Below are 25,592 nucleotides of genomic sequence, written 5' to 3' on the forward strand. Positions count from 1 at the left end.
TGGGAGAAGGGACTGTGGGCTGTGGCAGGTACCAAACATCTGGACCCGGGCAAGAGCACCAGCTGGGATGTTGGGCACAGGGGACCTGGGCTGAGCTGTGCCCCAGGGTCTCTCCAAAGGCCACTGCAGGGCCCCTGGCAGGGCTGCCCTCAGGTGACAGTGGCAGGGGTGAGGTGACGGTGACACAGGTGAGGTGTGAGGCAGCAGCTCCACACCCCACTCAGCTCTCGGGATGGGTCCTGGATCCTCCTCCTCCTCCTCTCGTTCCAGCACATCCCCGGCCGGGATCATCCCCGGCTGAGCAGGTCAGGGGAGGCTGAGCTGCAGGCAGGGCGTGGGGGCTGCTCAGACTTGCCGAGTGCCATTCCCCGGCAGCAGCTCCTCCAAGGAAGCGATTGCAGGCGATGGGAAGCGATTGCAGGCGATGGGAAGCGATTGCAGGCGATGGGAAGGCGCTGAGCGAGCAGGGGCAGGGCGTGGGGCGGGTCGTACCGCTGTGACTCAGCCCTGGCCCCGGTCCTGCTGATTTTCCACCCAGGCAGCCCAGAGGGGCAATTCCTCCTGCCGTGGAGGAAGGGCAGGACCAGGCAGTCCCATGCCAGGGATGAAATCCTCTTTGGCTCCTGTGCAGCCTTCCCACTCCCCTCTGCTCGGACCACTCTGCATCCTCCATCCCCGCGGTGCCAGAGCCGCCGCACCTCCTCCTGCCCAGATCAGGATGGGAGGTGATGCACGGTGTAAAACACTCAGGATCACTGAATCATTCCGGTTGGAAAAGCCTTCCAACACCATCGAGTCCAACCTGTGCCCCATCCCCACCTTGCCACCAGCCCAGAGCACTGGGTACCGTGTCCAGGTGTTTCTTGGACACCTCCAACAACGCCACCATCCCCCTGAGGAACCTCTTCCCATGCTTGACCACCCTTTCTGTGAAGAAATTCTCCCTGAGAAGAATTTCACACATTTCCACAGTGGATATGTACCTTCAAGGGCTTTCACGTTTCCACCCTTTACCCACCTGCCCTGCAGTTATTCCCAGCAAGCACAACTTCAGCAAACAGCAAAGGCCAGATAAAACCTGGCATAAAGCAGCAAGGCCCTGAACAGCCTCCAGAGCTGCCTCACACCCGCTCACCCTGAGGCTCCTGGTGAGCAGAAGATCTCTGCACCACAGTTCAGCAGCTCGAAAATATTGAAGGAACCCCTTCAGTGCTGAGAAAGAAAAAGCTGATGGCTGGGAGTCAGCCAGAGCTCCCTGGAGGTGTCAGCTGTCCCTGTGGGACTGCTGGGGGCTGTGGGATGGGAGGCTGGAGTGCTGGGTGAGAGCTGGAGGAAGCTCAGATGTGCTCCAGGTCTGCATCCCACCAAGCTGCACATCACTGGGGTGTGAGAGGGAGAGAGATTTCTGACTGAAGCCACTCTTCTCAACACCAGATCTGGGATACCAGATGGGTTTGAACAGAAAGATTAAAGCCAATGCTCTGCAGGCTGATTTGGCATTAAACAAATGTATAAGTTACATTCAAAAACTGTATCGAGATGGGGTTATGGAGGGGCTCAAACAGCAGAAGTTTGGGGTGAATAATAGTACAAGGTCATTGCAACTCACTTCAACCCAAATGTTACAAATGCAGGAAATTCGGGTCTGAGGTTAAGCATCAGGGAATTCCAGGCATGTCAGGAATGCAGAGATCAGGCACAAAACACCTATGGTACAACCAGGGAGGGGAGAAATGAAACAGGCCTGTAAAAGTGGGTTCCATCTAATGCAGCCACAGTGGGTGGATCATTCCTCTGTCACTGGGGAGCAGGGACAGCACCTCCAGCAAAGCCCAGAAAAGGAGCAGATGGAGTTTGGAATGAGCAAATCCATTTGCTCCCAGCTCCTGGGCTGGGTTGTGTGTGGTCGAGCCTGCCTGCACACGTTCCTCCCCCTACACATCCAGCTTTTGGTTATTCCTGAGCACCAGCGAAGATGTTTCAGAGAACCAGAGACTCAAGGGACTGAAAAAGAGAAAAAAGAAAAAAAAAAGTGCCTGTGAAGGGAAGGCTGAAAATGTGAACATCCAGTATGAGTTGGCAGAGAGCTGGGGATGGGTGCTCTGGATCCTAGGGTGCTGCAGTGTCACAGGGAGAGCCCTGCTGGGAACAGTCCTGGCTCCATCCATGCCCTTTCCCATGGAATTCCCAGCCAGGGATGTGCCCTGCTGGGGGACAAATGTCTCTGCTGCAGGGACACAGCAGCACTGTCCAAGTGGAGACTGGCCCAGGAAAAGCCAGTGGGGACTGGGGCCCAGCAGCCTGTGCTGGGGACACTGGGGAAGCTGCTGGGCTGGCTGGGACAGGAGCTGGCAGCCACAGCCCTGGAGCTGAGGGGACACAGGAAGGTGCAGCCAGGCTCCTGCCAGCTCCAGGGACATGGGACAAGCCCCACCAGGGGGGTGAGTGCACGGAAAGTGAGGGGCTGTGATGGACTTGAGATAAGGACCAGAAGAGATCACTCAGCAAATACCAGGCTCAAATTAGAGATATTAATTGAATTTATCGCTAACCAAATCAGAGCAGGATAATGAGAATTAGGATCATTATTATTTATTTAATTATTATTTAAAAATAATTATTATTTAATGAGGATTAAATAAGACCTTAAAGACACTTCCCACCCATCCTTTGGCACAGCAGCTCCCAGCACCTCGGGATGTGCCCGGGAAGGGGCTCGGGGACAGCCACCTCCCCACCTCCAGCTGTCCCCGCTGTCTGCATCCAGCCGTGGCATTTGCCATTAATCCCCGGTGACAGTGTGCTCGTTAACCCCTCCGCGGCCGCGGCTCCGCGGGTGGGTGAGGTCGGCAGAGTCGGGGTTAATCACATCGGAATCCGCTTTTATTGCGGCTTGCCTGCGATCCTGGATGCTTCTCAGAGAGTGATGGAAAATGACAAATATTTATCCCCTCTGTGGCGGCGGCCCTTTATCTTCCCACATTACCGTCAGGTTTACCCAGCCCCGCTTCCAGGAGGGGAGAAAGAGTGTGAGCAGATGCTATGGAAGGGTAAAAGCTGGTTTGGGCAGCTGTCAGCTTTTGCATTCGCAGCATTCCTGCGAGGAGAGGCTGCGGGAGGAGCTGTGGGACACCCAGGTGGCTCCGGACACCCCGGCGCTGCCACTGGGGTCCCCGGTGCCTGCGAGGCAGAGGGGACACCTTGGATGTGGCACAGAAAAAGCCACATGGATGGGTTAAAGCCCAGGGCTGCAAATGCATCCCTGCCCAGCTCTGCGGCTCCTGTCGGGCAAATCCCGGTCATTCGGGGATGTAGGTTCTTCCCGGCTCACGTGTGATCCCTGGGTCAGGTGCGGGATAGCCCGCAGCCATCCCTGGGCTAGGAAAGCTTTGCTGGCCGCTGTGCAGAGGTGTTCAGCAGTGACTTGTGCTGCTGTGCCAACCCCAGCTCTGCAGGGACACGCTGGGAGCTCAGGGGCAGGCAGGGAAAAAGCCTTTGGAAGCACAGCAGGGAAAAGCCAGGCAGGGAAGCAAGTGCAGCACCACGCAAGTGTGTGTGACACAGTGGGACTTCAGACACAGCGACACTGTGATTGCAGTGTGGCCTGGCCCTGGGCTGGGATGCAGGGCTCAGCCCTCACCAAAAATCCCAGGATTTCCCCCAGAGGAGCTGCAATGCTGGGAAGGGATGCAGCTACAGCCTGATGCTACAGTCACAGCTTGTCCTGGGGTCCCTTGGCTGCTTTAACCCCATCTCCCTGAGCCCTGGGGTCCCTGGGCTGCTTTAACCCCATCTCCCTGAGCCCTGGGGTCCCTGGGCTGCTTTAACCCCATCTCCCTGAGCCCTGGTGTCCCTTGGCTGCTTTAACCCCATCTCCCTGAGCCCTGGGGTCCCTGGGCTGCTTTAACCCCATCTCCCTGAGCCCTGGTGTCCCTTGGCTGCTTTAACCCCATCTCCCTGAGCCCTGGGGTCCCTGGGCTGCTTTAACCCCATCTCCCTGAGCCCTGGTGTCCCTTGGCTGCTTTAACCCCATCTCCCTGAGCCCTGGGGTCCCTGGGCTGCTTTAACCCCATCTCCCTGAGCCCTGGTGTCCCTTGGCTGCTTTAACCCCATTTCCCTGAGCCATGGGATTCCCTGGGCTGCTTTAACCCCATCTCCCTGAGCCCTGGTGTCCCTTGGCTGCTTTAACCCCATTTCCCTGAGCCATGGGGTCACTTGGCTGCTTTAACCCCATCTCCCTGAGCCCTGGGGTCCCTTGGCTTCTTTAACCCCATTTCCCTGAGCCCTGGGATTCCTAGCACATCCCAGTCCCCGGGGTGCTCAGCCTGGAGCACTGATTTTGGGGCAGGGGCTAAGGGGGATCTCAGGCTGCTGCCCCTCCTCTCTTCTGCAAATCTCCCTGGTTCCTGCCCAGCTCTGAGAGCTCAGGGGCTGTGCCCTGACCCCTCTGCAGAGCAGCCACTGTCCCACTCCCCCTGGCACCTCTGGCTGGGCACACAGATGGATGCAGGGAGAGCTCCTGGGGCATTTAGTCAGGTTTGGCCACATCAATCCCATTTGTGCATACCAGGCAGAGTCCTCAGGGCATCCAGCCTGCTGGAAACCCCCTGTGCTGCAGAACTTTCAGCTGCCTCTTCTGGAAAACCTGGGCTGGGAATGGAGAGTGTGAAACCATCTGCTGCTGAACAGGGCCTGCCCAGTTTGTGGCTGTACCAAACTCCAGGAAAGGACTGATTCCCCCTCAAAAAACAACGAACAACAACAACAACAAAAAAAACACAAAAAAAAGCCAAAACAAACAAACAAACAAACAAAAGCAAAAAAACAAAACCAAACCAAACCAAAACAAAAAAAAACACCACCAAAAAATACAAACGACCACAAAAATACTCCAACCACTCCCCCAAAAAAGCCACACACGCAAAAAAGTCCACCACCATAAAAAAAATAACCACGGGCAGATTTGAAATCTTGACCCCCCACAAGACGTCTCCAAGAAAGAACATTTTAAAATATGAGTAACAAATAAATTGCATTCTGCCTCCCAGGCTTTGATGGGACTTTTGGCTCTGAGAGAGCCCATCGGCCTTTCCCTGTCCATGGCTCTGCTGCTGAGGGCTGTGACTTTACTCGGAGTGGGATTGTCTCCCAGACATCCTGCAATATCTGCACTCCTGTCAAGCTCTGCCTTTCTCTCCTCCAGCGCTCGGGTCTGGCCAGGAGCCAGGGCCTCTCTAAACATTCCCAGAAGGGCTGGCAGGAATTCAGCCCTAACTCATTACAGGTCCTGCAGACGTTCAGCTGGGGGTGAAGACTGGCCTCTTTTGGGACTCTGACAGGGAATTTAAATTGGAACGGGAGGATGGAGAGGAAAGAGCCCTATGGAAAAATGAAATTCCTGACAAGGATGTGTATATGAAACCCCCCACTGACTGCGTGTCCTGCTGTGTATCACGAGCTCTGTTCCCTGCAGCATGGGCTGCCATCCTTTAAAATGCTCAGGAATTGCCTGGATGTAGCACAGTTGCCCCTTTATGCACCCTGAAATAGTGGGTTTGCTCCCCCCCGGGTATTTCCATGCCCCCAGAGCTGAGAGTGGCCCCTGGGTGCAGTTGTCCAGTGGTTTTTGTCAGTGGTTCTTTACTGCTTTGCTGCAGGGCTGGAATTAGGGGAATCTTTCACCTCGGAGCTCTGCTGGTTCTTCCTGTGCTGTTTCATCTCCTTTGGTGCTCTTTGTGCCATGCAAACCCATCATTGCTCAGCACTATTCAAACACAGCCTCTGTATGAACACTCCCTCTCTATGCTGATTTCCACATGATTTAACATTGAAAAATCCCTTGACTTTCTGCCCTTCAGGCACAGCAGCACCTGCAGAGGCTGATCCAGTAGAAAACGACACAGGAAAAGGGCATTTTATTCTTTCTAGAATCAGGTTTAGCTTCCACCCTGCTGGTGATTGAATAACAGCGCAAATATAAAATGACAACTAAGGAACAATTAATAAATAAACCATGACAAAAAGCTGAGCTACCGAAGAGACATTTATTTCATCCTCTTTAAACCCCGGGGTGTAAATGCACACAGAGGAAGGGAGTCTGTTAAATATGCAGCACCAGGATCCTCCAGCAGAGGTGGGGGAGGTCACAGTGGCTCCATCTGTGGATGACCTTAAATTCCTGTGCCAGACAGGCTCCTCAAGCTGGTGCCACTGGGCTGTGTGGGCTCTCTCCCATGGGGCTGTGAGGGGTTAAATGGAGGGGTGCTGATACACAAGCCCCTGTACCAGGAACAGCAGCCAGGTACCTGAACGCACCAGGGATCATCCCTGAGGAGCAGCAGACCTTCCTCCAGTGCCTTCCAGCCAAGGTTAACATCCAGGATAATTAATAGCCTGAATGTTTGTTTTACAAACAGCCTTTCCAGAGGCCCAGACCAATCTCATCCATCTTAAACAGGTGAGGAAAGGCACGAGTTCAATTAAAAACTAAATCATTGAATCACTTGCAAATCACCTTTGTCTTCTTCGTGCTGAAACTCTACTGAGCAGCACGGCCTCCGAGGTGCTCAGCCTTCCTCAGTCTGGGAGCTGAGAGCAATCACTGAGGATCATTCTCCATCCACTGGCACAGGCTGTGCCTATGCCATGGTGGGAATTGGGAATGCTGCCTGTGTGGGAGCAGGGCAGTGGTCATGGGAATGGGGAGATGTTCACAGCAACAGGGACAGGACCATGAAAATGTTCCCAGAGGAACTGGGAAATGACCATGGGGATCAGGTTGTGCTGATGAGAGGGGTGGGATGCCCATGCTGGCAGCACCCTGGTTCCAGGTGCTCTGCCCTTCCAGCCCCAGTGTCACACTGCAGGAACTGTACTCTGCATTTTTGGCACCCACTTCTGTGCTACTCAAGAGCTCCAGGCTCTGGGCTGAGGTTTTCTCCCACTCCTCCCATGGCAGCATCTGCATTCTCCACCAACAGAGCTCAGTCCAGTGCCATTTGCAAGGTGGGAACAAGCACTAAAGATATTTCAGAAGTCATCCCATACTGAGCTGTCCCTGCTGGGTTTTGTGAGGGAGTGCTCTGCTCCAGCCCTTTGCCAGTGCTGGATTGCTCGCTGTGTGAAGGGGACACTGAAACTTTCCCCAGGCAGCTGCTGCAGGTCCCCTTCTGACAGCTGGGGACAATTCACAGCATCACAAAAGCAACAAAGAACCTCACCTGGGTGAGTTCCTGTGTCACCTGCTCAGGGTGACCCTGCCTTGGCAGAGGGGCTGGCCTGGATGATCTCCTGTGGCCTAGGGACAAGACAAACCTGAGAGCACATTCCCAGGGTCTGGAGACAGCAGACACTGCCAGCAGGACCTGAGTTCTCAGGCTATGAAGGGAACACACCCTGACCCTGACAGGGACCACCCTGACCCAGACAGGGACGTGCTGGTTCCTTTTCCCTTGGCACAGGGAAGCCCTGCGGGGCCGGGCCGGGCTCTGCAGTGCTGATGTGCTGTGTGGGCTGTGCTAAGGCTTAACTGCTCCTCACCCTGCTCATCCTCAGCACCCCAGGGCATTTATCTGCTGGGATTGCTGGGATCGATCCCCCAGCCCAGGCAAGGGCTGGCACGTGAGTTACTCAGCTGATAACTGAGTATTGGCTGGGTAATTAAGCCAGCAGGGTTCAGTCAATCATTAAATTGGATTGAATGAGATTGAATGAGACGGTGGCCGTGGGCTGCCATGCCAGGGCGAGCCGGGCTGCCAAGGGAACTCCCTGCTCCCCCCGGCAGAGCTGGGCACTGCCACAGGGATGGGAGCAGCAGCAGGGCTGCAGGGACATACCCCAGCCAGGATTTATCTTCCAGCTCACAGGCAGGCACTGGACTCAGCTGCTGGGTTTCTAGGGCAGAGGGTTTCTCCAGCTGGCATTAACCAGTGTCTGGAGCTGGAGTCCACCAGGTCAGACCCTCCTGCTTTCGAGGCAAACATGAATAACCATGGAGGAGACTTGTGAAAATCAGTGGGCTCCTTCAGCACATGGTAAAACAAACTGTGTGTAACAAATTGATAAAAAAGACCACCCTGCTCCCTCTCAGGCACGCTGGACCGGACCAGGACAAATCCTTCACACCTGTGAGACCGTGGAATGCAGCGATGCCATGGGTGGAGAGTGTGAGTCGTAGCAAAAGACATCCTAAATCCACCGTGCCTGTCACAGGACACAGGAGGGTGACAGCAGCTGGCACATGCTCCTCTGCCTCCTCTGGGCTGTGCCTGGAGCTTGAGCTATCTGCTGTTCCACAGCAGAAGCTGCGTTTTACACCCTGGGAGGGTGAAAATCTGCAGGCGAGAACCTCAAGGCCAACCTTGCCGGCCAGAAAAGCCATGATGAGCCCCAAGGAGTGGCTGAACAGTGGCTATGGTGCTGGGGCTGGGGGCAGGGGTGTCTCCTGAGCTGCTCACACAGACTCGTGCCCCCTGCTCTGCTGGTCAGCTGGCCGTGCTCCTGCCAGCCCCAAGGGGCACCAGGAGCTCTCCAAAGCCCAGGGGGGAGCTGTGGTGCTAGGCTGCAGCTATAAAAAGCCCCACAATTGCCTTCCAAGCTGGTGATTCAACAACAAAATGCAAAAGTAGTATTAAAGCTGCCTGCTGTGCCAACTGCTTGCTGTCTGCAGCAATAAAAATGCCATAAATCAGCTCCAATTAAAGACTGCAGAGTCTAACAGGAGACTCCAAGTGGAGCTGGGAAAAACCCCAGTGCACTGGAATTGCCTGGGCAAACCCTGCACGCCATCACTTGCCACTTGCAGGGCACTGGAGCTGGTCAGAGGTGCAGGGCTGGAGCCTGGCAGGGCAAACACACACTTTTGAAGTGTGAGAGGGTTGGACAGGGTGAGGGGCAGCTGGCAGTACCTGTGCCTGTGTCCAAACATAAGACAGGGCTTGGGAATGCTTCTCTGTGGGTTTTTAGGCAGACACAAGCTCCTGTGGTCAGGTCTGGAGGAGGTCTGGTCAGGTCTGAGCTGGCCCTGGACACTGGTGGTGGTGTGGTGGGACCTGCTGGTGCTCTGGACAATGTCTGTGCCTTCCTCAGGTGGGCCCTGAGCAGCTCACGCCTACTCACGAGGCAGGGAGACATCCCAAATGCATTTTTTGTCTTTAAAAATGGGGCCCAGGCTCCCAAGGCATCCCAGCAGCCATCAGATCTCCTCTCCTGCTGGAAGACTCTCCTCTGAGGTCTGTGGATGCTGTCCTCACTCAGTTCTTGGGTGTTTGCTCCTCAGAGGGGACTCTGGAGGGTTTTTCTCCTTTTTGGCACATGTGGGCACTGGAAGAGCCTCTGATGGCTGGAGCTGGATGTGCATTGGTTGGCAATGAGGTTCCATCCTGTTCCACCAGTGCAGCCTGAGGGCTGGGGGACACCTTGGGCCAAGTGTCCCCTCACTGCTCAGATCCCAGTCCCCTGGCACATCCTGGCCCCCACAGCAGAACATTCCTGTTCTTGTCCACAGGGCTTGGCCAGGGCTTCCAGCAAGGCACTGATAGGACCCTTTTCACACAGTTTCTTCTTTATTGAGCTCTTAATTGGGTGAAACAATGGATGGACTTCATTGTCTTCTCCACAAAGGAGTGATTGGTCTCGAATGGAGGTTCTGGCCCAAGAGGAAGGATTTGGTCCCTTCAGACCAGCCAAGGGTGGTGTGAAACCCTGGGCCGTGCAGGGGGCTTGTGTGCCTTGGCACCACTTCTGTATTTTTATGCAAAGAATGTCAGGTAATCCTGCTGGGATTGTCCAGCTACGAACAGGGCATTTATTTAATTTCCCCATTTTCTGGGGTATTGATTTCCCCATTTTATGGGGCATTTATTTTCCCCAGCAGTGTGGCCAGAGGGACAGGGATAAATGGGATTTCCAGCCAGGGTGGTGGATGCTGGACCAGGGCTGAGCCCTGTCTATGGGAAATGAAGATAGGGCATGAGAAACCAGGCTACAAACAAACCCCCCAGCCAAAATGTGAGGAGGGGAATGTTTGCCATCAGGAAAGCTCTGCACGACAGGCTCATGCTGCTGGCATCCACACACCTAATCCTGCAGTCATGCTGAGTAACGGCCAGTTCTGGACAGGGCAGAGATTCCTGGTCAAATGTGCCCTTTCCAAGTGGATCCATGGGAAACTTCCACCCTTTTCCTTATCTAAGTCTGCAAAATCCTAGCTAGGCTCAACCAGATGATCTTGTGATGTTCATTCCAGCTTGATTTACTCTCTGGTTCTAAGATGCCCAATGAAACTTCCTTCTGGCCTTTCTACTATATGATAAGTAAATAATTTCCCTTAAAAACAATACTGCAAGTGATGAGTGCTTCAGCAGTGCAAACTGGTGTAACTGGGATGAGATTTGAAAGCCCTCAGTCAGACACAAGTACCAGGGCAGCTTCCCAAACCTGCCACACATGGTTTTCCGGGGACATTTCCCATGCCAGGGTGTGGTGAGCAGGGCAGAGGAGGGCAGATCCGGCAGAAAAAAATCCTGCTTCGAGGGGAGAAGGGAGGTTCAGATTACTAGATGGGTTTAAACCGAGATTTGAGAATGAGTCCTCCTTTTCCTTGAGGGAAGAGCCCTGCACACCAAACCCTTGTGCTGACAGTGGAAGGCGCAGTTATGAAAATCCTGCTCTGCCTTCCCAGTTTCTACTCCTCCCCAGCATGATGGGTGGAGAGAAGGAAGACAGAAAACAAGGAGCAGCTGAGCACAGGTTCCCCCTGCACACCCAAGTCTTGCTCCAGCAGGACTTGCAGCACGGTCCAGGATGGATCTCAGCCCTTGCTGCTCCAGGAGGCTCAGGATGCTCCATGGAATGCCTTGGCTGCCAGCAGGGCCTGTGAGGAAAGCTCTGCAGGGCTGGCAGGGTGTGCTGGGGGTGAAGGCAAACCCCAAGCCCGTCCCTGCAGAGGTGGCTATTTCTGCCAGTGTGACATCAGGGTCACTGCAGCCGGGCCAGCCTGCCCTTGTGCCATCCCCTTTGGAGAGGAAGGAGCAGACTTTCCATTCCTGATTTAGAGAACTTTTAAAACTCTCCAGGACTGAAATATATGCTGGATGAGACAATGGAGCTCATGTTTGGTGCTGATCCCTCCTGTTTGGGAACGTTTCCTATTGACACACAAGATGAAATAATTGGTGTGGCCCTGGAGGACAGTGCTGCAAGAAATAAATGTAACCTCATCTCACTGCCATTTAGTACAGCTCAGGAAGCTTTGAAACTCAAGCATAAAGCATGAGGCTTCAATTTCCCATTCCTTTCATGCTTCTCGCATAGAAATGTTTATTATAAAGTAATTTTCTCGTGGAATAATTTATCTTTTATCCCTACACCTCTCTGTTTTGATCCCACACAACAAAGCAGGCAGTTTGTACAAGAGCAATTCTGCCTTTTCCTCCACCTTCCTTTGAAGGGGTCACAGCACCTTGTGCCTCAAACATGACTTCATATCTGACATGGTGAATGGGACATCTCCTCCCTGTGGCACAGCAAGTGCTGTGGCCACCCAAAGTCATAGCAGGTCAGGGTTTGAACTGGAAATGAAATCACATGGATTTTATTTAGGTGTCCCCTTGTCACCACTAAGCACAAATCTTGTTCTGTGCATATGCAACTCCTACATTTAAATATTAAATCTTAACCCTCAGAATTGTTCAGGGCTTGAAGTTATGGGAGAAAAATCTGACCCAGAAAGAGGCCAAGATGTTCTGCTCTGTAGGGACTCCTGGGGGGGGCAGACCCGGGTCTGTGCCTCTTGAAGATGCATCCAAAAGCTCCCACAGATAGAAAGGGAGGACACCAACCTCTGCAGGAGGCAGGAGTGCCAAACAGTCAAGAAATCAGGGGGTTTTGGATTATTTGTGGATGCTGCAAGGACGTGGGACAGAACAAGCAGCTGTGGGATGTCAGGGGTGTCTTCCCCTTGCAGGAGTTTGTCCTGCCTGGTGCTGTCCCAGGCAGCCTGGGGAGGGAGGGGAACATCACCAGTATGGAAAGGAGCTTCACAGGACATGCCACCTGTAGCAAGATCTCTAAATGAGAAACAAATTGAGCATTTTTTTGCTTAAATTCTCTGTGTTGTTTTAAACATATTTAGTTCTGCTTCAGGCTTATTTACCTGCCTGGTCTCAGCTCTGGAAACACCCATGGGACAGGCTCTGCCTTAAGCATGCCCTGGTGGCCACTGTATCAAGAGACCTCTGTGTAATGGTACAGGGACAGTTTTAGGATTAGTGACCAGCTGAGTTTCTATTTAAATAAAAATCCTATATAGAAGATGTTTGTCTCTGCTTTCTCCAGCCTCTGCTCTTTCCAGTATCCTGGGTTAGACAGAAACATTATCTTTCCCTCCATGGGTTAAAGACATTGAGGGGATTTGGAGAATTCCTTCCTAACAGGAGTTTGGATAAAAATAATTGTGTGATAAAAATAATAACCCAATGCTATACCCTGTCACACTTCACATTGCATCTACAGGATCCTCAAAGATTTTACATGGAAATAACTTCCTAGAAGAAACTAAACTCCTCAAACAGCTTGTGCCTAGATTAATGTTTTCTGAGCGGTGTTTCTATTTCTCTTTTAAATGATGGTGAATGTCTAAAAATTAAAGTTTTCTGGAAGCAGGGAGATGTGGAGGTGTTGCCCTGGGGTGTGAGGGCATCGAGGCTTGGATGCTGGCTACCTTGAGGGATGACCACAACTGGTGATGATGCTGCTCCTGGTGCTGCTCCTTGTGCCTGTGATCTTTCCAAAGAGAGCAAAAAACTCATCAAGAATCTCCGTTGGAAAGTTCTGGTGTTGTCAGGGAGCTGGTTCTGCTCTGTGAACGCTGGCTGAGCCTCTCGTCTCATGGAGACCTGATGGCTGAGAGAGGAAGAAGTGTCAGTTTTGGGACATGCCTGTATTTAGGCAACCCAAAACCCACGTGTGGTTGCCTCACTCAGCTGCCTCGGGCTGCTCGGGGCAGTGGCCACCGAGCTGGGCTGCCCGGGAGTGGCACAATCCTTGCACAGCGGAACGCAGGGGAGGAACCAGTTGAACCTTTTGGCTTTCATCTGCCTGCGAGTCAACACCCTGATTTTTTTGGAGAAACAGGACGTGCAAGACCTCCCAGTGCAATGGTAATTACGAGGGAGACTTTTAGAGAAAGGCGAGCGCCAGGAGCTGATCGGTGCACAGCCGTGGAGATGGGCTGGGGTGACACTGCTGTGTCCCAGCTCCGTGCCAGGAGCCTGGCACCCCACGCTTTGTCCGAATGCCTCCTTTCGAACCCTGCAACCCGCCCAAAAATGCTAAGTTGGATTGTAACGGCAGGTATTATTTGAAACACTTGAAATGATAGAAAGTCCTGCTTCCTGAGCACGGCGAAAACGGGAGGCATCCCTGTCCCTACTCCTGCCCCCGGCCCTACGCAGGATCTCCCAGATTCCAGCTCTGCTCCCGAACAGGTCTGGCTCCCTCCTGCCTCATCTCCCCGCTCCTCACCCCCGCTCGCCGGCAGGAGGATCTGACACAAATTCCTTTCACAAAACGCCTTTAATTCACTTCGAGCCCTCGCTCGGTCCGGGTGGGGCAGGCAGGAGCTGCAGCAGCCCCGGAGCTCTTGGGGCAGAGGCTGTGCCCGCCCTGCCGGCCCGGAGGCACCACGTGCGGCCCCCGGGAAAGGCCACGGAGCCGGGAGCTCTCCGTGAGGAACCCCGGAGCGCGGGGTCCAGCAGCTCCCCGAGGCATCCCCGAACCCTCCCGGCATCACTTCCAGAGCGCAGCGAGCCCGCGGGGCGCTCAGAGGCTCCGCAAACGCCTCCTGCCCCCGCTGCAGCTCCCGCATCCCCGCCTGCCCCGCGGACGGCCGCTGCCCGGCGGGCGAGGGATCCCGAACCTCGGCGGGATGCTTTGGCAGGGCAGAACGGGAGCGGGGCCGGGCGGGCTGCGGCAGAGGCTGCAGTGGCGGCACGGGGACGCTGCCGGGACACCGCGTGTCTGCGGCCGTCCGGGGAGTGACGCCGGGGCGGTCACCCACAGCTGCGGCCGGGTCCGCGCCGCGTGGGAACCGGGCCCGGGCTCGGCACAGCCCGGCTCCCGTGGCGGTCGCATTCCCGGTGGCGGTGATCCCGGACAGGGATGCGCACGGGGACAGGGAAGGGGCGCGGGGCCGCGCGAGCGGGTGCGGGGGAGGCGCGCGCCCGCCGCTCGCTGCAGCGCCGGGGACGCGCCCCAGCCGGCCGTGCTGCAGCGGGGGGCGGGGCCCGCCGTGACGGGCGTGGCGCACGTCCAGTCAGAGCTGCGCTGCGGGGTGACGAGAGCCAATGGGCGTCTAGGGGGCGGGGCGCGACGCGGGGGCGGGTCGGCCCACGGCGTGCGGAGGTTGCTATGGCTGTGGCCGGAGAGCGGCCGCGGCGCGGGCCAATGGGAGCGGGCGGAACCACTGACGGACGCGGCTTCGGACCAATGGGCGCGCGGCGCGCGGCGGCGGGGGCGGGAGGTGCGGCGGGGGGCGGCGGGGCCGGCGCGGCGCTAAAGGAGCGCGGCGGGCGCGGGGCGGAGCGGGCGCGGCGGAGCCGGCGGGCGGCGGGCGGCGGCCGGCGCTGCACAGGTGAGGCGGCGGGGCCGGCGGCGGCGCCGGGGCGCCGGGGGAGGGGGCGGCTCGGCGGGGACCCGCCCGCGGCAGGGGTGTGGCGGGGGCGGCGGGCACGGCACACAAAGACCCTCTTGTTGGGCCGCCCGCCCGCGCCGCCTTCCCCCGCCGGTGGCGGCCGTAAGAGGAGGGGGCCCTTTTCGGCCATTTTCTGCCTTCCCCGCGGGCTCCTGGGCGGGGGGCGCGGGGCTGCGGCCGCTCCGGGCGCCGCCGGGCCGAGCCGCGGCCGCCTCTTTGTCCTTCGGGCCCGGCGAGGGGCAGCGCGGCCGCGGCCCCGGAGCGCTGCTCGGGCCGCCCGTGCCCCGGGGGATGCCCTGCCCCGCCGTGCCTCCCGTCCCCCTTTTGTTCGCGACGGCTGTGGGTTATTTTTGGGGGTTTTTTTGCTTTTATTCGCACGTCGTCTGTTGGGAGTGCTGGATTCCTGCATGATAAATGTGCTCATTTGTGTGTTTCATTTGAATGCCATTGTTAGCGGAGGAGCCCCGGGTAGGGTGAGCTGCAGCTTGCTTTGCTTCTGCAGAGGGTCTTTTGTGATGGGCTTTGTGGCATTGGAAGCCCGAGTGGAATAATGACCCTGAAAGCGCTTATGATTCCCCCGATGTTTAGGTTTATCCTCAGGAGCCGCTCTAAAGTCAGCTACACCATTCGTGTATGACTGGTGCATGCGCTCATGTACGAATGCATTCATTTCAGTGCTCACCCTCTAATTCCGCTGCAGAGCAATAATGGTTAATTTTGTCGTATGAGCTTTATTTGACCTTCAGGTTTCACTGGCTCTCGGGGTGTAAAAACGGAGTCCTGACTGCCTTGGGCTGTGTCTCACCTGCCCAGGGGAGTGCTCAGGACCTGGCACCGAGGGGCATTGGCACATGAGGGTGCCACTGGTGTGCCAGGGCTTTGTTGGATTTTGGGCTGCTGGAGTCTGGCACAGTGGGGACAGTCACCCTTCTCACTTGGGCTTCAGAGCTCGGTTATTCATTTAATCTGTGGGCTTCTGCAGCCAAATGTGACATCCATTGACTAAACCTTCATTTTCCTGGCGGAGGAGTCCAGCTATCACTTGAGTGCCCCCTCCACTTTTCCATCTTTGTTCATGGAAATTTTCTCTGAGAGGCTCTTCTAAAATACTTTAAATGTTGAGTCATCATATCTTAATTTGAATTAAGCCATCTGTGCTAAGAGATCTTTTCCTCGCACCTCTGAAGGGTGCGGTGGCTTCAGGCTTGCTTTACACTGAAGTTGGATAATGTAACAAATCTCTCTGCCTTAGATGGAGTCACAATTATCCTGTTTAATTATATGCCCTTCTCAGGAGGTTTGGGTTGCAGAACTTCCATCAGGGCACGTGCCATAGTAGGAAAGGTGACAAATGCAGTTTGGGAACCTCCATGGCTTTGTTCCCAAGCTGGCCTTTGGGTTACATGCTGGAAAAGGATTCCATAGCCAATGTGAGGTTCTTCAGCAGGGAGAAGGTGGTGTGTTACAAACCAAGGCGTTTAAAGCCCTGGGTATGAAGGATCAGGCTTTACCTTTGCTCTGTGGGCACTTTCAGATGGATCTGCCAACTCCAGGAGTCTTGGCTGTGATGGCAGGGGCCTCTCTTGGAGAGAGGCAGACAGGTAAAATGAGTGTGCAGGGGCTCTTGTCAGTCAGTGTTTTTCTTTCTGCTTCAAATTACCCGTGGAGCTGTTGGAAAATCCAGCACCATTCCTTGCAGTGTTTTGAGCCTTGAGGTAAACTTGAGATCTGGAGACATTTTATAGGAATATGGTGATGTCAGCACTCAGGACTGAGAATAGGAGTGGGCTGTAGAAATGCAAAGCTTTTCAGGAAGAGCATGAACAAGGCTGAGCTGCCTTAATGGCTTGCAGAAAGCCCAAGTGTCCCAAGTTCTTGTCTGTAGTTAAAAATCCACATTTTTAAAACTCATCCTTGCCGCCTTCTGGTTTCTGCAGCAGAATCCACTGAGTGAATTTATGGGCTTGTATCTCTCTGTATTTTTGTTTTCCACTGTTCTATCACCACTGAGTTTACTGCCAAGCTTCTGCTCTGTTTGCTCTTGTTCCTTATCTAAGCCCAGCAAACAGGTGCATGTTTTTCCTGCCTGCAGCTCTTGCTGTGATGTCTCTCCCTTGCTGCTGCACAGCTGGAACCAGTGCCTGCTGGCTGTCCTGCACTGGCTTTGGGTGACACTTGGCAGGTCACTGGCAGAGGTGTGTGAGCAGGGGCTCAGTTGTGCAGCAGCTTCTCTGGGCTGGGAGCAGTGCCTGATGCTGCATCTCCCAGAGAAGATACGGCTGATGGATCATTTAATTGCTGTGCCACAGCTGCAGTTATGGCACAGATCAGGGTGAGGTTGGTGTGTAATGTGCTCCTTGCTTTTCCCTCTGCTGGCAGGTGACTGGGAGTGGACACCTTCTCTTCCTGGGATGGCGCAGAGGTCGGGGCAGGAGGATCCGGAGCGCTACCTCTTCGTGGACAGGGCTGTCATCTACAACCCTGCCACCCAGGCTGACTGGACTGCTAAAAAGCTGGTGTGGATCCCCTCGGAGCGCCATGGCTTCGAGGCAGCCAGCATCAAGGAGGAGAAAGGGGATGAGGTGTTGGTTGAACTGGCAGAGAATGGGAAGAAAGCACTGGTCAATAAAGATGATGTTCAGAAGATGAATCCTCCCAAGTTCTCTAAAGTGGAAGACATGGCAGAATTAACCTGTTTAAATGAAGCCTCTGTATTGCATAATTTAAAGGATCGCTATTATTCTGGGCTCATCTATGTAAGTACTAATTATGGGACCCATTCTGGGTGCTAATTCACCTGACCTTACCTGATTCCCACCCCTGTTGTTAGAGTAGGTCTTGCCTTTGATTTTGGCAGCCTAAATACTTTGTATCCCCAGCATTTACATTAGTCCAAAGTCTTTCCGTGCTGTGTATGGGTCAAGAACTCTGTCATAAAACAAACAGTACAATTCAGTGAGCATCTTTCAGCCATGGAATATGAAATGGCAGCCTGGGGGGCTTTGCTGGTGCTGCTCCTTGGACCACTTGCCTCCTGCTGAACTGATCCAGTGAGCAGTGGCAAGTGGCTTCCTTGAGCTGAGGGAGGTGAGAAACCCTCACTTTGCTGGATTGCTGTGTTTAACTGCTCATGTGAATGAGCACTTCTCTTGTTTTAGCTTGCTGCATGCTAAAAATGGCAATATGAGGCTCTGCTGGTATTTAAAAGGTAAAGTTTGAGAGTACTGGGTGTGCAAAATGTCTTTTTGGTGCTGAATATCAGCCTAGTGGCCTGGAAGAGGTGTGTTCAAGTGCTTAAAATAAACCAATAAGATAAAGCTTTTTTCTTTCCAGTGGTTTTGAAGCACTAATTGAACATCTGGCTTATCACCATCTTGCTCTGGAGCTGGGAATCACAGTGCCCTTGGTGCTGTGTCTGACCCTGCTCTTCCCTTGGGCTCTGTCCCAGGTCTGTGCCTGCAGTTGGGAGCAGCTCCTGCTCTCTTGGCAGGCTGATTGCAGGGTGACTTGCTGGATTGGGGAGTTAGAAACAGCTACAAGAAGACTTTCTGTCTCAAAAGACACTGGAACATCTGCTTAAATGCTTGGTTCACTTTATAAACACTTAAAGCTGAAATCCATTTTATTTAGTCCTAATAGTTGGCTCATTTCCCCCTTCATCTGGGGATTAGGGGTACATTTTTAGCTTGACCCTTGATAATATTTGGACTTATTAAAATTATATACAATTACAAAGCGGTTTTTTGAATTTGTGTGTCTTTGTCAGCTTCCTTTTCCAAGGCCTTACACCAAGGTGCTCACAGCAGAGCTGAGTGAAAAATACTTCTGGAATGATTCCTGCATAAGGAAACTAATTGGATAATTAATGGGAACTGGATTGAAAACTAAAAGTAAACAGGTTGATAGGTCAAAAGTTTTCTATGTATCAATCCTAATTATGGTTGTTAGGAAAGTCATTACCACTATTATAGCCCTATTTCATTATGAAGGTTAAAAACCTGCAGGCCTTAAATGTCACAGCATGCTGTAGTGCAGGGACTGCAGGCAGCAAACACAGCCACAGGTGTTTCTGGGGGTGGTGTCAGAGCCTGGCACTCGGTGCACAGAGGCTCCAGGACAGGACTGTGTCACTCTGGGTGACTGACAAACCTCCCTTTGTGAGAGACTGGCTGCTCATGCATGTGGAGTTTGTGAGATCCTACAGGTCTGACCTTTGTTCCCTTCCCAAAAGGATTTGTTCCTTCTCTGTTGATGCTGACTGGAACATGTTCCTTGGCTGTGTGTTGCTGCTGCCACACAAGGGGGATGAGTGCATGTGGATTTTGTGACAGACCTCCCTGCCCCCAGCTGGGAGAACTTGGTCGGAGTTAAACTTCAGGATTTGTTGGGCTTTACTAGAGGCCTGAGTTACAGGGACATTGCTGGAGGATGCTGCTCTTCCCAAGGGCAGTTGTTCAGTGCAGCTGTAAGAATTGGCTTCTGGGCTGAAATTAAACCTGGCTTATTTGGTGAAGGTGTGGAGAAGAGCAGTGGTGAGGACTGAATGCTGCAGAGATTCACAGGCCAGAGAGACACTGCAACAACTCCAGCTGTTGGGGTTTTAGTGTTGAGGTCTCTGTTGGGCATTCCTGAGCTTCATGAATGTGGCTCTGCTGTTGCTGCTGGCCCAGCCTAGAGTCATTGCCCACAATTCCTGTTTAAGGAAATTTGCCTGGTGTAAGGAAAAGAGCCAAAGTGAACTGAGCTGAAGTGAGTTCTGGTGGCTTGGCCATGCTGACAGGAGCTGGTTAAGGGTCTGTTTTGATTTCTGAATAGAACTCCCATAATAACCAGATGAAAATTGCATATTTTGGTGTTGGTCTCAAGCAGTTGAGGTGCAGGAATTTGGTGTCCTGAAATTTGCCAACAGGCAGCATGGAGTGTTGCCTTTCTAGGAAGTGGAAGATGCAAGAATGTCAACTGGAGTAGACATGTGCTTGCTTTCAATCCCTAGAAAGGAAACAAATGAGCGGAGGGATTTGGCTGGTGGGTCCAGTCTCCTGTCTGTGATCTCCAGATGACGCTGCTGCAGGAACAGGGAGGCTGACTAAAGCCCAGAGTGACCTGGGCAGTGATGCTCACTTCCAAGAGTTTCATGTAACAGCCAAGTAGGGATGGCCAGCAGGTTCTGGAACTTGCACCATCTCTAATGCCTGCCAAGTGCCATGATCTCAGGCTCTGAGCATCACTGTTGAGCTGTGGGAGTGAATACAAGTGGAGAACATGGAACATGAGGGGCTTGTAAAGGCATGATGTCAGAACTTGGTCCTGTCTTTCTGGGGTCTGGTCATGGCAGCACAGCACATGAAAAGGAGCAGGACTTGTACAAGACCTGCTGGGAAGGGTGGTTGGAGTGGAAATCATGGTGATCCCAGTTTTGCTTTGGAGATGAAGTAACTTTAATTTCTTGCTCCACTCTTAATGTCGTCTATTCCATTGGTTGCCACAAGGTTTATTTGGAGTGTAAGTGCTGGTTCTGTGAAGGTGCAGCCACCTACAGCAGGTAGTTTAGTTGTCTTTCCATTGCTTCTGCCTTTGCTTGGAATTTTCGCTCTCCCCTGTGTTTCATAGCTGAACTTCCCCAAATCCTGTGCTTTTTCTAGGGGTATTAATGTTTCTTACATATCATTTGAGTCACTAATGCTCTAAATTGATCCTTCATATCCTGCTGGAGTGGGTTTTGGTTCCTGTAAATGCTTGTGAACGTTCATTCTCCAGCTTCAAAACGGAGCTGTTGTGGCTGCCCTGCCTTGGAGTGGCCAGTTTTAATCCTGGCTTCTGGCTGCATTAGTGACATCCTTCAGCTGCAGATCAGGAGCTGGAGGTGGTTCACTGGGAGGGCACCCAGGAGGAATACCCACAGGCTTAGGATGTCCTTTGAAGATTTGGAATAAACATCATTTTGCTCAGACTGGTTTTGTGGTGGTTCTTGAATATCCTTAGGCCGTGAACTGAGTTCCAGGTGACTTTCGGGGGGTGTTGGTTTAAGAAAGATTCTGTCAGAGGTTTTGGGTCACTGAAGCACGTACCCTGGGTGAGGAAACATCTTTATTCTTAAAGACCTTAATGTAAAATGCCACTGTGGAGGGTTCTAGATAGCAGCCCTAGAGTTTGGTTTGTGCTCAAGTTGTGTCTGCAAAATATGATTTCATGGGGGGAAGAAGTCTTTGAGTCAGACAATGAGGTAGAGAAATGAAATGCACTGGGAAGAGTGGATGGTGAGGGTGCCTCAGCCCTGCATGCTGCTTTTTCAAGTCCATACTTCATTCTTTGTCACAAGCTGTGATAGACAAGATTATTGCTCCAGTAATTTTCTCTTCATGGGGTTTGAGGTTTTTCATGAACCACCTTCCAGACTTGTCATGTTAGTCCTTTTTTATCACTTTAAGAGCAAGATGACTTTTTTCCTTTTGAACTCAATACAAATTTTAACACAAACTGTGCCACTTTCAGAGCTGCAAAAAGCAAAGTGCTTCCTAATCACTCTAAAGAATGTTTCAATGCTTTGTTAAGCAGCATTCTGGTTGTAAGTTTTTTAGTATTTCGAAGTCATAAAGCAGCAGAGTGGATTGGGTTGGAAGAGATCTTAAAGGTAATGTTCCAGCCCCTGCTATGGAAGGGACACCTTCCACCAGAGCAGGTGGCTCAGTGGCCCCATCCAGCCAGACTGTTAAAAAAAGTATGAAACAGCACTTCTCTTGATGAAAATGCAGGTCGTTTCATGGATCAGGAATGTAAATGCCTCCTACTTCCATGGAAAGCAGCTTGTTCTTGATATTGCAAACCCTGGGTGGAATTGGAATGAATAAACTACTAACTGTTAATGCTTCTGAGTCAGGGCTAGGTGACACTTTAGCCAGCAATTTAAAGCTCCTTTGATGGCAAGAAAGACTCTTCAATCCCACTTTTAAAGCGTATTTTAAATTTAGAAACATCACCTTATGTACCTCTTGTGGACAGAAGTGTTCTGTCAAACCCAGTGGGTCTCTCATGACTGTACATGTTTGCCACAAGGTTCTGATTTTCCAGGGAATCCAACACCTGAGCTGCAGATGTCTGTGTTTTACTGGTCTGACTGGTGAGTGCAGGTGAACATCTGAACAGTTCTGGGATAAATGGCACCTTTCCCACTCACTGGGTCTGTAAACTTTTGAGTCTGAGTGCCTTTTCTGAGATGCTCTGGCAGAACCAGAAGTCTGTTGTGCAGTCAGTCAGAAGTTCCCACTCCTGTACCCACTGCAGTAGGATGGGATGAAGGAATTGCTCACTCAAACATAGGGTTTAATTGAAAACCAAGGTATTCCAAATTCAGTGGGCTTTATAGTCACTTCCTTTAAGAAATGTTGCTGTTGCCACCTCTGTTGTAGGCCCAGCTTTCCTGGAGGAAGGCTCTTGCCCACAGGTGTGGCTTTCTGGTAACCCCATAAATCATTGCAGCTATTCCTTAACTGCTTCTGTCCTCATTCAGTCAGAAGGATTAAAATGAACAGAATTTCTCAAATGCTTGACTCCATGCCAGTGTCCAGATGGCCTCGTGACTGCTGGGGGATGTTGGGGAGCCCCTGGGCCATGTTTGGGGGTTCAGGTAGGAAATGACAGGTGGGGCTGGGTACCCATGGTGTGTGTGTTGTGGGGAAAAGTCAGGTTAGAGCTCATTTGTTTTGCTGTTCCTTGAGGAAAGGTTCAGATACAGCTTCAGAATCCCCCAAACTCCAGGGCACTGTGCATTATCTTTCCTGCCCACTCCCCCGTGTTTTTTTTTAAGCAAAGACTTTTGAAAAAGCGTTGGAAGCTGTTTATGTGAGGCTTAGAGTTCTTGGAAGCCTCCTGCTGGTTCTGCTCTCCTGGCACAGGGCTGCAGGGTTTTCTTTCCTCCAGTGAAGTAGAAAATGTGCTCACTATTGTGCAAGTAAGATACTGCAGCAGGTGTTTGTTGATAATTGCAAGTGTTACCTCTGTAATGGGTCTGCAGCCCTGTTATTTCATTTTTGAATGCACTTTCCATTTTATTGGATTAGAAGAGGGAAGGAATGAGAGCTATGCTGTAGTCCCCAGTTCCAGAGCCTGCTGTGGGTGGCAGCTCTTCCAGCCCTGCACTGGAGGAGCTTCTTTAAGCTGTTCCTTCTGTTAAGCTGCTGCCTCCTGTGAGGCCTGAGTGTAACCTAGAACAATCTGTGGTATTACATAAGCACCTGTGTTCTAATTCTCCTGCTGGTCCAGTTGGGAATGTTTCATGTTACTGAGTGTGAAAGATTGGTATTAAAAGAAACCTGCAAGAAATGGAGTTTGTTACTTAATTCTTTTTTCTACCACAAACCAGTCACTGGATCTAAAATCTAGCATGTGGCAGAAGAAATGCTGGGGTTCGCATTGGTGGAACTGCTTTGACACTAGACCTTTTTTAATATTGACTCTGATTTTTGGAAGGTTCATAAATATTACCAATTTGAGGGAACTCTGCAGGGTTAGGAGTGTCTGGGGGACTTTAAGAACATGAATCAGGCAAGCAGAGGTATGAAAAAATGTTTGTTCTTGTCAAACTCCGTGTTTCTATTTTTCTATTAAAAAGGGTGGATTAAGAGTGGAAAAAGGAGCAGCAATTTGCATTGCTCACTCCTGTCCAAGTGCTCAGGTGAGTGCCTTGTGCTGCAGGCCAGCCCCGTGCCTGTGTCAGAAGTGCTGTAAAGCTGTCTGTAAAGCCAGGCTCTGACATGCAGCTCTCCAGGAGCCTCGTGGAAGGATATTGGCACTCCTCTGGGCCTGGTGCAAGCTCAGCTCGTGTTTAGCTCTGAGCTGTGGCTGAGGCACTTGTGAGCCCAGGCTGTGACCCTGAGTGTGTCTGTGTGAGAGGAGGAGCAGGCAGGGCAGGGCACTGCTGGGATAAGGGGGGTTTCTCTCTAACCACTTCACCTGTAGGCTGGGAATGTGGGAATCCAGCATTGCTGAGCCTGTGCTCAGCCCCAACTGTGGAGAACATTCACAGACAAGTCATCTGTCGTGTGTGCTGAGCTTTTCCATTCCTAGCTGGTGTAAGTGTTGTGCTCCTCCCCTTCCTCCTTCTCTTCCTGAGCTGCCCTAAGTAAATCTGTGGCTGTCATCCCCCAGCCTCTCTGACCTCAGCTTCCCAGGCTGTTCCTTACCCTTGTTGAACACCCTTCAGTTCCAGTGTTTGATTCCAATTCCCAGGGCACAGCCTCACCTTCATTCCCCTCTGAGGCTGAAGAACTGCCTGCCCTTCTTTAAGGCTTAATTGGATAATTTTAGGGACAGAAGGTGCTCTCTGAGGAAAACCATGTCTAGCTCAGGGAGCTCAGAAGGGCTTGGAGTGTGAAAGGTGAGTCTGTAACCTCAGGAAGTGAAACCAGGCAAAGCAAATGCTCTGTTGAGGCAATTTATCAATTGGAGAGTGTGCTCCACTCCATTAGTTGTGGGATACTGCTTAAAACATGTATTGCTTGCTGGGCTGGGAATGGCTGGTTTCTGTTTCAGGTAATAATGAGAACTGTCTAGATGGTTGCTTCAGCTTAATTATTTATGTAGTAATAGAGTGCATCTGTCACTTATTATATTTGAAGAATTGGAGATAAACCAACCTGTTGAATTGAATCCCTGCTCTGGGGTGATGCAAACTGATTGTTACAAATGCCCAAACTACCTGCAGCTTGCTAATGTGCTCTCAAGTGGTGCTTTATAAAGAGGCCTTAGCAGGCGTAGCAGAAGAGACCAACCCAACAGCCACAACACCTTGTTCCTGGCTTCAGGAACTGCTAATCCAAGGGATAGCACCAGGCTTTCTGCCCTGAACTCCTCCATGTGCTGTGTACAGGGACAGGATGGTGTGGTTTTAAGGGAACACAGGCCATGAAAGCCACACTCCAGATGAGGAGTCTGAACTCCCAAGTGTTTTCCCCTGGGAATAACTCACCCTGTTTACCAATTGTTCCCTCACACCCACCTCCCTTCCAGGATGTAAGGATGGAATGGAGTTTGAAACAGGCCAGTGCCAGGATCCTGAACTCTGCAGGTTGGGACAGCTTACCAGAACCCACATGATGAACTACTGGCTACAGGCTGCAAGCATCTGGAAACCTTCAGACTGCACTTTTAGTGTCCTGAAGGGGAGCTTGTATAACCAACCTCTCTGTCAGAGCTCTCCTTTACTGTTTGTGCCTGGAGCCCTGCCTGGAGAGTGCATTCCAGGGTGTCCTATGGCTGTGGGTTGATGCTGTCTGTTCCTGGCTAAAGCAGGAATGTGTTCAAGCAGCTGATCCATCAGCTCAAGGTGAATCAGCATCTTTGCTTGCCTTTCAATTCTTGGTGTGCACATCCACCTCTGTCAGCTGAAAAATGAATGAAGGCTGGTTCTCCATGCAGACTGGGCTGTTACTGGAGCTCACAGTGCTGATCCCTGCTCTCATTCCCACCTGGCAATTCCATCAGAGTCCATGTACTGCAGGAAAGAGCTCATTAAATGGGGTGTCCATTTGTTTAAGCAGATGTATATATATTCCTGATAGTTCCTCCTGTGGCTGCTCACCAAGAAGCTTTTTTGAGGGGTTTTAAACAATCTCTACTTTTCATGTGTTTGGTTTCCGTGCACAAAGCCCTTTCCTGCTTTCTTAGGCACAGTGATGCGCTGTGAGACTTGCAGTTATAAAACAGCTGTGAGAAATTTTTGGTACCATTTGCCTCCCTCCCAATTAAATTTGGCTCATTAAAAGCATCCTTTCTGTGTTTCTCTGCCTGCCAAGTCATGAAGACAGCCCACCAATATGTTCATCTATTGCTTTCTGCAATAGATGACAGGAAATTGGGAAAATTCAGTTCCATCCTTCTATGAATAAATTAAGGCTGTGCAGGG

The 25,592-nt window shown here is 52.1% G+C and overlaps 1 protein-coding gene across 3 annotated transcripts in view; it reads left to right on the forward strand.

Annotated features, from left to right (window-relative positions):
• Positions 1–17,103: 17,103 nt before the first annotated feature.
• The window catches only part of MYH10 (myosin heavy chain 10), an 83,023-nt gene continuing 74,534 nt past the window's right edge, over positions 17,104–25,592 (forward strand). For all 3 annotated transcript variants that reach the window (XM_062506460.1, XM_062506462.1, XM_062506463.1), the window contains exon 1: positions 17,104–17,448. In XM_062506460.1, the coding sequence (XP_062362444.1) occupies positions 17,104–17,448 (345 nt within the window). The remainder of the gene's footprint in view (positions 17,449–25,592) is intronic.

The sequence above is a fragment of the Cinclus cinclus genome, chromosome 20 (genome assembly GCF_963662255.1).
Source record: "Cinclus cinclus chromosome 20, bCinCin1.1, whole genome shotgun sequence".
In the NCBI taxonomy this organism is placed as follows: Eukaryota; Metazoa; Chordata; class Aves; order Passeriformes; family Cinclidae; genus Cinclus; species Cinclus cinclus.